This window comes from Carettochelys insculpta, chromosome 1 (assembly GCF_033958435.1).
Source record: "Carettochelys insculpta isolate YL-2023 chromosome 1, ASM3395843v1, whole genome shotgun sequence".
NCBI classification, from domain to species: domain Eukaryota; kingdom Metazoa; phylum Chordata; order Testudines; family Carettochelyidae; genus Carettochelys; species Carettochelys insculpta.
The window spans coordinates 366,038,044-366,050,936 of record NC_134137.1 but is presented as its reverse complement, the minus strand read 5'-3'; the positions used below and the strand labels follow the sequence as shown (position 1 = coordinate 366,050,936).

The 12,893-nt window shown below is 46.3% G+C and overlaps 1 protein-coding gene across 3 annotated transcripts in view; it reads right to left on the bottom strand.

Annotated features, from left to right (window-relative positions):
- The window catches only part of FRMD4A (FERM domain containing 4A), a 301,838-nt gene that overhangs the window by 74,371 nt on the left and 214,574 nt on the right, over positions 1-12,893 (bottom strand). For all 3 annotated transcript variants that reach the window (XM_075017733.1, XM_075017741.1, XM_075017751.1), the window contains exon 8: positions 3,143-3,226. In XM_075017733.1, the coding sequence (XP_074873834.1) occupies positions 3,143-3,226 (84 nt within the window). The remainder of the gene's footprint in view (positions 1-3,142; positions 3,227-12,893) is intronic.

The window sequence follows — 12,893 nt, the reverse complement described above, 5'->3', positions numbered from 1 at the left end:
CCAGAGCTAGTCACACTGGTATTGCCACACCTATTCCAACTTCAGCGCCACAAGAGCAGGAGGGGGTTTGTCTGCACTGCAGCAGGGAAGTGTGACATGCAGTGCAGGCAGACATATGCTTGCTACCATACTAAAAACAGCACGTCCCCCATGCCTGACCCAGTCTGGGTCTGAGCGTGGAGGGTTAGCCTCTGCTAGCCTCTGCTTCAACATTCATGCTGCTGTTTTCAGTGCATGAGCTCCAGCTAAGCCAGCGCAAGTCCAGCGACCTGCACTGGGAATCGGACCTGCCAAATGCAGTGCAAACACGCTCCAGGTGAGCAGCACTCCTCTGGGGTTGGCCCATAGGTACCGCGTAGGGGCAGCATGTTGGGTCAAGTGCCCCCTGCCCCTTAGGTTGGCCTGCCCAGGGAGGACCAAAAGGGGCTCTGTTTTCCCACTCAGCCTGCCCCTGGCATGCTCGGCCCTGTCCCGGCCAGCCAGGCCCAGCTGGGAAGCGGAAGGGGAAAGTCCAGCTGCTTGTCATGCTGCCACACTGGGTAGTTGCTCCATGCAGCACAGCAGCGGCCTGAGAGAGCCTGGCTGGGGCGCTGGTGGAAGTGGGCCACCCCCATTTCCTGAGCCAGCTGTTGGGAATAGAGGCCAAGTGAGTTGGAACCTGCTCTTCCCCCAGCACTTGTAAAGCTTGCTTGGCTCCTGTCTCTGGCAGCCAGGCCAGGGCAGGGCGGGGGCGGCCTTTGCCTCCCCAGCTAGGCTCTCTCAGGCAGCTGCAGCACAGAGCAGAGCAGTGACCCAGAGTGGCCAGCTTCACTCACGTGAGAAGCAGCTGTTCTGCTCCTTGCCCAGCGGCCTGGCTGCTGGGAAGAGAGGCTGGAATGCGGGGTGGGAAGAACATGGCTGCCTTGGGCTGGGCACAGGGTGATGGAGGAGTTGCAGGGCCCAGGAGACAGGTGGGGCGGTCACATGTTCTCCCCTTAAGATTGTGCTTCCCCAATATGGCACAAATTACTAGTTTCTATTCATACTGCGTTCACATGTGGCTGCATTATTACAAACGGGTGAAGCTAGAAGTGACCATTTAAGCCTGCAGTGAGCAAATATGCGCAGACAATCAACGTCTCGCTTTTAAATCTTACCAAAGTGGTTACAACCTTATTGTCATTTTAGTTCATTTTGCGGAAATTAAAAATAAGATAACAAAAGCAACTGCTAAAGCATTCTACTCATTCTCTTGCTGTGCTGGGAACACACCCAGCAGAGCTTTGTGCTAAGGCAGGATAATCAGTGTGACACCAATGGCAAACGAAAGTGTGAAATCTGCTTCTGCCGTACAAGATCAGTGAGATGCCAATAGCAAAGGCATGTCAGAAATGTCACAAAATAAATGGGAGTTAAAAATTCTTTCCATTTAGATCATCTGACGTTTGACCAATATCCCAGGGAAGTGACTCCGGGCCTGATTGCCCATCAGCGGTTACAGTAGGTGGGTGAACAAGTGAAGGAAGAAAAACTGTAGTTCATGAAGTTAGGCAACAACTTGGTCACTGAAGTGAAACCAGGATCACAAGGGATTGTCATGGGCAAAGTCACTTGGTTTATTACCCTATGGGAAAAAAAGAACTTTCGAACATGGGGCTGTTCCTACCTTTTCTTCCTATGACTTTACCTTACTTGTGCAAGGACTCCCATTAACTTACATATGACTGTGAGCTAATTGCTGTAAATGATAGTGTTTTAAACAGATTCTCTGGCATGTCCTATCTAAGTCAGTCCAATTTCTAGAAGGAGGGAGTGTGCATAGGAGGATTTCAGTTGCCAGGCCTTTGTTGTGAGAGTCTCTGTTCTTGCACTAATCAAGCCAGGAGTTTGACAAGATCGAAGGGCATGTGTCAGAGCTCAGAGACTGGCCGTGTACACAATCCGTACATAGGAATAAGGCAAATCAGTGGCTGGACTGAAGTCCAGTAGCCTGGGGAAAGCTGGGACCCAGGGCTCTGTGCTGGTGGATACAGGAAAAAGGATGGCAGAGGACAAACAATGGAGTCTGGAGTGCTGAATGAGTTGTCCACTTTCCTCTGGGAAAGCAAGAATGTGTGGGTGCACTGTAGGGTGGGTCAAGTCTCACCTTGAAGAAGAGACCAAACTCTTGGTGGAGGAGACAGTAGGCTCTTCAGCTAGCCCACAAAAGAATCAATGTGTGGCAGGGATCTTTGGCTACACTTTTCAGATGTTCAGCAAGGTTGAGTTTGCTGGGTCAGACATAGTGACACCGGCGCGCTGCCTGTGCCACAGCCGACACTTCTGAACTACGATCTGGGACGCTTCTAATCTCTTCCAATGAGCTCAGAAAGTGGTTAGCAGCTTTGCTGGTTAGCTCTTGTTCAGCTGTGCATTTGTGACCGCTAATTCCTCTGATGTAGCCCCGCTGTGAGAAATGGAGAGGATCTCCCGTGGGACGGGGGTGGAGGGGGTAACAATAAAAATCAGAAAACAAAAAACGTTTTCCCTGCCATCATCAAATGACCAGGGAGCAAAAGCTAAAGGAGCAGCAGGTAAGCAAACTGCCCTCTCTCTGCCAGACTTGGGGAGCCCAGTTTGTTAAAGACAAACATGAAAGAATCACAACTAGCAAAGCAAATCAATTCACTGCCCTAGGATCAAACCACCTTTCCTCAAATAACTCCTATCGGCACTGCTGAAAAGGCTGGGGGGCACAGACAAAGAAGCTATGGCGTGCAGCAGCGGCGGGGATGATACATGGGGTGTCTGCTATGACTTGCCAACAGAGTTTGTTTTCAATGTAATAGCATGGGAGGACGAAAACGTAACGCAGCAGTTGGCAGCTACACAGCGCTGAACACGTTTGGCACGCTGTAGGATGCTGGATCTGAACGGATACGAATGTCTAGGAGGGAGTGTGTGGATGTGCACCGTCAATAGAAACACACGCTGCCAGCTGTGGGTGCTCTGCTAATCAGCTGGATGGCACTTGAATCTCTCCTGGGCGGCCGCGTGCATTTCTACTGGTGGTGCACATCCACATATGACTTGATGCCTGTAACAAGATTTCAGATTTGTTTGCTGGCACCTAGCCAGCGCTGCCTCACTATGGACGAGACAATTACAGGGATAGATAGGTTACCAGTAAGCCAGGGAGGGGTGCTCCTTCAGGGCTTGTGTTGGAAGGGCTGGAAGCTTCTTCAAGTCGGTCTTTACAATTTCATTGCTGAAAGAGAGAGAGTTCGGAAGCAGGATCAGACTAGAAGAAAACCACCACGATCTCTAATTTGACCAGCCCCAGCTGGCTGGCTGCTGTGGCTCTGCATCTGTTCCTCCTTAACCCAGCGCACTGGGGTGTCCTTCCCTTTCCTTCTATTAAAGGCAGCACAGTAATGTTTTCCTTTTGTACAACACTCAGAGCAGAGCTCTCCCAGCGGGCTACATTTATTCATTTCGTATCATCGCCTCAAAATGTAAATACCCCACAATGGTACTGGTTCACTCAGCAGCCCCTTGGGGAAATCCACATGGAGAAAGGGGGTGGGGAGAGAAGTGGCTGCACAAGGCACCTTTGTTTAAAGAATTCCCATCTGGTGCAAAATGAAGCATTTGGTTGTCATAGCAACCTAGGTTGCTTGTTAGCACGTTGCCTCGTGAGCCGCACCTTGCACCAGTTCCTCACTGAGCAGGGGCCAATTTGAAGCCTATGTCTTATTATTCAAAACCCTGTCTGGGATTGGACCCAGCCACCTGCGAGATTGGCTGCCCCATTACGACCTCCTCTGGCAGCCACATCCTGCTGGAACAATGAAACTGTAGATGGATACGGGGAGGTGGCTGAGCCTGGCCAACGAGGTGACCACCAGAGATAGAGCTCAGCCCTGGAACTTACTTTTATAGACTGACAGCAACCCCTCCTCCCACAAGGATCATAACCTTGAAAAAGTTCTATAAACCAGTCAGTTGCCGTTTCTCCAAGAGGCAAGGAAGGAAAAATGGAGACAGAGTGCAAATACTTGTTATTTTTACCTGGAAAAGCCACTGATACAATGGTAATAGGGGCAACATAACACAGCCTGTGTACTGTGAAATGCCATAGTTAATGTGCTCACCAACTTCCCTCTTACCAACAATTTTCCCTGCCTCAATATATCATGAGTGTGCCGTACCCTCTCCCTGCCAAATATCACTTTCTGCACGATTATCTAAAGCAGCTCCTCCTTCTGTTGTGGGTTCTCGATACTCATGGAAACATCTAATACACAGAGACACTTGCATATAGCAAGGTTTTGCTAATCTGGGATTTTCTTTGACGTTAACTGGAAGGCTGTTGAAAGGTGTGCGTCTGACAGCCAACGGCAGCACAGTCAGTCACTCACTCCCCGTGAAGCCATGCAGTCTTTGGCTTTGTTGTTGAGTTGTTCAGGGGATACTTCTTCATGGGGATAGGTACTGAAACCACATTTCATGTTTCCAAATCACAGACATTTTTGATGACTTTCAATCCCTGTAGAGATGACCTAGCACAGCACAGAAGGGGAAAAAAACAATCGCTAGGACACTAATTGATGGAGAGGTAGCAAGTAACCCCCTCTTGAGTAATAACCAGCAATCTTACTCTCACACTGGTGTAAGTCTGGAGTCTAAGCCAACAGAGTTACACTGGTGTAAAACCAATGCAAATGAGATCAGAATTGGCTAGAAGAAAGGTGAAGATTTAATATACAGTAACAATATGTTATTAGTCAGCAAGAAAACATGACAGGGATATTCAGAATCCATTCAGGACAAGCAAGAAGCTTCATTCTGGGGCATGGTGATCATCACAGGTGATCTGCTTATGAACTATCTCTGGTGTGGTGAAAGAAGAGCTTGTAATGCAACTGACACTTGTTTAGACATGGTTAACAAGCATTTTCCACAGCATTTCTCCAAATGGATGTGTTTAAAAACCTAGATGTTTATATTTAGAGACCCCTTAGAGTTTGTGGTCATGTTTTAATTCATGTTAATAGCTAGGCTGAGCCAGAAGCTGAATCACAAATGTGCGTGTCCTGGAACAAACATTTGCGGAGTGCGTAGATTACCATTTACAAATGAGTTAATTAACTGGCAATGAGTTAGCTCACTTGAGTTAAAACAGGACTGTAACGTCTACTTGAAAAATCCTTATGGATAGTCCATTGTTCCTTCCGAAACATATTCTTGTCTGTACAAAGATATACTGGAAAATACCCATAAAAAATTCCTGGAGACAAACCCAGGGCAAACAAGAAAATCCTAGAATGTGAGTGTACAGTGGCTAAAAAAGCAATATTTGCCAATATGTATACTAAACTGCTTCCTATTCTCAGTGTGAGAAAAACAGCAGTATCTCAGAAAGACTCTTGGCAAATGCTGACCTTTAACAGGACACCCTTTTCTTGTATGCTGTCATTTAATTGGCAATCCTCTTAAGAGCAAATGCTCAAAAACCATTCTGGTTTTTTTACTTCTGCAGGACATACATATCTGCACAAGTTTGAACAAGTTGTTGTTCCAGTCTCCATTATCTGCTGATCTGACTTGTATGCCCCCTGGCTGACAGAAGAGACAACCCAGATAACACTGCCTTACCATTTACATAATTTATTGTATTTGCTCAGACAGGTCAGTCTCCTCTACAGCCAACTGTGAACTCCATCCTTACTAACTTTTTCGACATTGCAAAAGGCTTGTAAAAGTCAATTCTCCAAGCAGTCACCACCTCTCACAATGTACCTCTGCTCAGGTAAGTTCCATACAAGAAATTTGTTGGAATTCTGCTAGCAATAAAGAGAAGTCTGAGAAATTTCCAAAGTTGTTTCCTGGGAAACAAAGGGAAGTGGTTTCCAAAATGGGCCTTTCTAAGCCTCATACTAGAAAGCTGTCAAACAGATGGCACATCTAATGGGGATGAACTGCCCTGGAGAAATCCCAGAACTGGTAATGCCAGTCTGTGAATGGATGAACTAATCCTGTGGGAACTCTGGTGCTTCCTTTGGCAAGGGATGTAATTTCACCATGACAAAAAGTCTTCTAAGTATCAGAAAAAATAGAAAATTCATTTATAGTGAGATTGGATGGAGCTGACCTTTCTGGACAGCGTCAAGACAGTGTGGTTTAAATGTACATGTTATCTTGGACGGCAGAGTGTTCCTATTCTACAGAACGGGTCTATCACCACCAGAGACAGTTAAAGCTACCTCATATCTCCTTGGCAAGCTGCCCTGAAATGATCACCTCACAGGCTGAGAGAATAGATTCCAGGGCCCATTCAGTTGCTGAGACAGCCATGCTTGTGGAAAGGGTCAAGAGAAAAGCAACTAAAAGGATTTAAGGTCTAGAAAATATGACCTGAGAGAAGATTAAAAGATTTCGGTTTGTTTACTGTGTAAAAGAGAAGGCTGAGAGGGGACATAACAGCTTTCAAGTACCTAAAAGGGGGATACAAGGAGGAGGAAGAAAAATTATTCTGCTTGGCCTCTGAAAATAGGACAAGACACAATGGGCTTAAATTGCAGCGGGGAAGATTGAGATTGGACATTAGGAAACATTTCCTAACTGTCAGGGTGGTTAAGCACTGAAATAAATTGCCTATGGTGGTGGTAGAATCTCCATAATTGGAAATATTTAAGAGCAGGTTGGATAAATATCTACCAGGGATGACAATAGATGGTGTTTGGTCCTGACATGAGGGCAAGGGACTGGACTTGATGACCTCTTGAGGTCTCTTCCAGTTCTAATGTTCTCGGATTCTGTGACACTGCTCTCACGAGGAAAAAAAAAAGCACATACACACCCAAGAAGTCCTGTGGCATCTTATAGACTAAGAGATGCATCTGATGAAGCGGGTCTTTGCCCACGAAAGCTTATGCTCCAAAATATCGGTTAGTCTATAAGGTGCCACAGCACTTCTTGTTGTTTTTGAAGATACAGACTAACTCAGCTACCTCTCTGATACTTACAACCCAAACAGACATCACAACTGGTAAGGGACTGAGGGTGGATTTGAACTGTTGATGCTGCCTTACACATAGTTACCAAGTCCCTCAAGCAATTTGGTTTCCTAGTTACGATGGTTATTATAATGATACCATGTTAAGGAAAAAGTTTGAACAACAATATGAATGTAAGATTATAAAAAGTCCATCTATAGGTCAACTAAGCCAGTTTTAACTGAGGGTGAGGGAAGGAGAGCGTGACAGAGTAGACTGTTCTAAGCACAGACTTGGGGCCAGGAAGGACACACCTTTCATGTTGGTTCTGGTATTGACTCCCTCCTTGGGAAAGCCAATTAAACCCTCTGTTGCAACCTCCCCATAGATACATTAAAAATAACTATATTTACTGACCTCAGGGTGGCTTTGTAAAATTAGGCATTTGCAAGTTGCTCAGCAAATGAGAGATGTTAGTTGTGGGAATAGCAGTATTTAATTTTAAGTTAGATCACGTAGAATCATATAGAATCCTAGCACTGGAAAAGACCTCAGGAGGTCAAGTCCAGCCCCATGCCCCAAGCAGGACCCATCCTAACTAAATCATCCCAGCCAGAACTTAAAAATTTCTAGGGATGGAGATTCCACCACCTCTACAGTTAATGCATTCTAGTGCTTTACCACCCTTCTAGCAAAACACTTGTGAAATACCTACTTGTGCCATCTGTGCTCAACAAATTTGGAAACTTTCTGCTAGATGTAGTAGCAATGACTGTGGCAAGGCCAAGTCAGAGGACTCCAGGGAGGGGAGAGGTAGCCCTAACAGCCAGAAGGACCTGCTAAATACAAGCAGGGCAATTACAAGCACCTGGGTGGGAGCTGGCGCAGCCAAACGGGTTCCAGCTGACTCCACTACTGGCTTGGTAAGAGGCCTTTAAAAACCCTCCACAGGAGGACAAAGAGAAGGTAGGATGAAGGGCTGGAGGAGAACTATGGGAAAGGCTGTGTTAAAGAGCCTAAACTGAGAACAAGGCAGACCAGCTTTGGGGACAGGACAGTAGAGGAGGGAGCCTTAGGAGCAGTGGCTGGGTTTCCTGCCCCAGAGACCTATTGTATGCCCTAACTCCTAGGAGAAGAGGGGAGAGAAATTGGAAAGACCAAACAGACTAACCTGAACCGAGGTTGGGGTAAGAGGGGTCCTTGCCGCATGATGAATTACTAAAGAAATTGTAGGCTATATCTCCCTATTCTCTCCCTATAATTAACTACACTGAATTTAAAAAAAAAGTTCAAGACGCTTGCATAAAAGGCACCATTACAAGAGCAAGGTTTTATTATCATCCTTACGGTGCAATATGAATGGCTCCATGTTGGTTTCTGTAATTCTTAAACCCTAATTACTTAAATGCTGTTTTATTATGCAGGTTACAATACACACAAGCATGTATATTATTTTAAAATTAGCCCTTTGTCTTCCTTCCCTGTGGTTACTACTCAGTGTTTTGCAAGGAGATTTTCCTGACTCAAAATGACTAACAAATGTGGACTGTTTGGGGATTACTTTAAAAAGTCTGGGGTTTTCTACTTTTTTTTAATGAGCCTGGGAGACAAATATTTTGTGTGTCCAGCTAAAATCCTAGTCCTCCATTAAACCAAAGGCAGCATGAACTTTCCCACTGACTTCAACAGGTGCTGGATCAGACCCTTCATCAAGAAAGATGAAACTGGGGGAAGCTCAAACTCTTGCACTAGGCTCTGTTCTGCCAGGGAAAGTGACCGGTGGGAGTGCAGATGTTTCCGATGAAGTAGTCAGTACTTTCATAGATTTCAAGACCAGAAGGGACTATGGGCCATAGATCTCCCCCTGGAGCAGACCTGGAAGGAAAACATTCAGTCTTGATTTAAAAGCTGACACTGATGTAGACTGCATAATAACCCATGGTGAATTGTTCCAGTGGTTAGCTACCCTCACAGTTAAAAGCGTACACCTGAATTTGTCTGGTTTCAACGTCCAGCCATTGGATCGTGTTATGCCTTTCTCTGCTAGACTGAACAGCCAATTATCAAATATTTTTTCCCCATGTTAGTACTTATAGACTGCACAAGTCATTCCTTAATCTTCTCTTTGTTAAGTTAAATCGATTGGGCTCATTGAGTCTGTCACTATAAAGCCACATTTTCTAATATTTAATCATTCCCATGTCTCTTCTCTGAATGGTCTCCAGTTTGTCAACATCCTTGAACGGTGGACACCAGAACGGGACACACTACTCCAGCACACTTTGCAACTGTGCCAAATACAGAGGTAAAATAACCTTTCTGCTCCTATTTGAGATTCCCCTGTTTATATGTTCCATTAGCCCTTTTGCCTTCAGTACCACGATGGGCATTTATCTAGCACCCTCACTGCCCCTCTGGAAGCCCCAATATCTTTTTCTGAGCCACTTCTTCCCAGGATAGTCTCCTGTCCTGTAAATATGGCCTGTGCACTGTTCCTTGTTCCCAGACAAATACATTTACATTTAGCCATGGTAAAAGGCATATTGTTTGCTTGGACCCAGCTTACCAACTGCTGCAGATCACTCTTGTTTCACTGACCTATCTTCTTCATTATGTATCACTTCCCCATTTTGGTGTGATCTGCAAATATTATCAGTGATGATTTCATGTTTTCTTCCAGGACACTAACATGTTAAAATAGTGGAGGGCCAAGAACCGCTAATTCCTGTGGAACACATCACTAGAAACAGACCTCTCTGATGAGGGCTTCTCATTTACAGTCCTATTCTGAGGCCCATCTCTCAGTCATATTGTAATCCATTTAGTATATGTCATGCTAATTTTATATCATTCTCATTTTTTAATCAAAATGTCAAACACCCGACAGCAAAGTCTGTTACATTGACACTTTTACTTTTATCAGTCAAACTTGCAATCTCATGAAAAAAGGTATCAGATTAGTCTGACAAGATCTATTTTTCATAAACTCATGTTGATTGGCATTAATTACATTACCCTCCTTTAAATCTTTATTAATCAAGTCCCCCATACCATCTGCTCCAGTATTTTGCCTGGAATCAATGTCAGACTAATAGGCTTATAACTACCACATCACCCCCTTTAAAACTGTGGCACAGCATTTGCTTTCTTCCAGGCTTTGGGAACTACCCCAGCACTGGTCTGTATCTTACGCAGAGGCACTGGGAGGGAAGCAGTCTGTGGGACATAGCACTGGATTTATCAAAGGAGTCTAGGAGAATTCAAGGCCTAACATCAGTGATCCCTTTAATTTTTTCCATCCCTGGGCAGAACACATTTTGTCATGTGCAGCAAGACAACTGTAGATGTACGCCACCAATAGAAACACACGCTGCCCACCATGGGTGGCTGTGGGTGCTCTGCTAATCAGCAAGGTAGCACGTGAATCTGCACTGGGCACCCACCCAAGCAGCCACCTTACAGGGTAAACTGCCTGAAATCAGTAGGCGTTTTGCCACTGATTTCCAAAATTAGAGGAGCATGAGCTAAGTGTCCATCTGCTATTGACAGTCAATAGGATTTGGACATCTCATTTCTAGAGGCACCATTAAAAATCTGAGCCTAAATATATAATTTTTCAGTCCAAACTACCTAGTCCATTGGTTACCCCTCTGAAATAGAGGAGAAAAATCAATTTCCCTTAACATCCAAAGGGTTCCAAATTCTTTTTTAAAACTCATCTGAGTACTGTCAGACATCCTCTGCCATTCTGCCTAAAGCCATGGGAACTTGTTGGAAGATTCCTGAAACCCAATCTGCAGTGGCAGGGAAACCTCCTTCTGAAGAGATGTTCAGGAGAAGTACACAATAATGCTTCTGTTCACTCCAGGGCGCTTGATAATTACTGCAGAAATCGGCTGGGAATCTAAAGAATTGCAGCAGACTGATCATGGCAAACACTGGCTTTATCCTGCCTTTTTTATGTCTCTTCAGCACCAGGGTTTTTCATCCTTTCATCCTTTCTGAAGTACTTTATTTTGGCTATGGCTAGAGGAGAGCGGATTTACAGCAGCTGTAACTTGAGCCCTTTAGTACAGTTGCTCTAAGCCAGCGGGGGAGAGCTCTCCCATCAACTTAATTATTCCTCCCTCCCCCTCAACAAGCGGCAGTAGCTGTGTGGTCAGGAGACGCTCTTCCACCAACATACTGCTGTCCACACTGGCATCTTGGTTGGTGTGACTTACTGACTGGGGGTGGCTTATTCACATGCCAAAGCCATACATACTCTAATGGTGCTCTGGGGCTGGAGCACCTACAGATAAAATATAGTGGGTGATTAGCATCCACCAGGCAATCACCCATCAGCTGTTTGGCGGGCCTTATTGATTGGCTATTCTGCAACAGGTAGGACACACTGGAGTGCGGGGGCAGAGCAGGGGTAGGAAGAGGTGAGTGAAAGCCTGCTCTCTGGAGAGGGTTGAAGCAGGTGCAGGAAGGAGTGGAATGTGGACAGGATCTCAGGGCAGAGAGGGGGTGGAGCGCCCACCAGAAAACTGCAAGTGGGAGCATAGATGCAGCCTTTGATTCCCAAGGCAGCAGCCGGTTGCAGCTGAGATGTGTTCCGAGTGAGCTACAGGGGATGTCATGTAGGGTGACCGTATTTCCCAAAGAGAAAGTAGGACACTGTGCAGGGCTGAACTGAGCTCCCTCTCCCCTCATGGGGCTGGCCTGAGACACATGCCCAAGGTGCCCCTCACAAGATCACAGGAACCCTGGGTATGCTCCTTCCGCCCCTGCAACATGAGGCTGTGGTCACTAGAACCAAGCAAGAAGCTGTTGCCGGTTGCTGGAACCCAGACACTTCTTGTCCCACACGAGCCCTCCCTCCCTACCTCTGCAAAGGGCTGGCAACACTGCTCCCCCACCCTGCATGTTCCTCCACACCACACCCCCTTCTTTGGGACAAAAGGAGGCATCTGTCCGGTTTGCTCTTGCCAAATGATTACACCAGCAAGAGCTAATGGAACAAATGTCCCCCTCCCGCTGCAAAAGTTGAGCCATGACAGGGCTCAAAAAAGGGACTGTCCCAGCCAAAACAGGACGTATGGTCACGCCAGTGATGTGCAGCCCCTGTAACTCAAAGCACAGTAGATGGCTGCTCCGTGAGCTTTGAACGGCTTGAAACCTTGGGTGCAAATGGGTTCAAGGGACAGAGGTGCTCTCTGGTTTGCCCCTTGACGGACGGGCCAGATAGCCAGTGTCTGCAGTGGGTAGGTGTTGCTTTGTGAACAAGATGTTAGCAGTGTAGTGCATCTGCTGACCTAACTGGTCAGAATCTCCAAGGATAGGAAGCTCCACTCCCTGCAGCCTACGCTCCTGTGTAGCTTGGGAGCAAGGGCACGTCCGGTGGCCATTCAGCAGCAGGGTATCGTATACCAACAGCCACCATTCAGCTCTCAAGGCTTACATAAAAGACAGCAGCCACACAGCAGCAGCAGCCATCAGACTCTCTCCCTTGGACTCTGACTTCCTGTATACTCCTGCCCAACTTTTCCCTGAGTAGGCTGTGGAATGGAAATGGTTATTGCAAAATGGAAACGTCAGTTGTAAACAGTCACTGACAGATTAAAAAAAAAGCCTATATCTGCACATAAGGAATACAGAAAGATACTTGCGTGCTGTGCGGTCTTAAGAATGACCCCACAAATGTGGCACGTGATTCCCATTTTGTGGACAGGCAGGGAAAGCGCAATGAAGGATAGCACTGAAGGACCCCCCAGCACTGGACAGCTCGTCTTCCCTAAGACCAGCAGCAGGAACAGTCTCGGTGAGAGAAGTGACAACTGATAAGGTAAGAATAGCAGAAAGTTGCCACGTGGATTTCTGGGGGGCCAGAAGACATGCAAGTCTGTCTCTGAGGCCCACTCGTACTTTGGCCACAGTATTGTCAGACTGCTT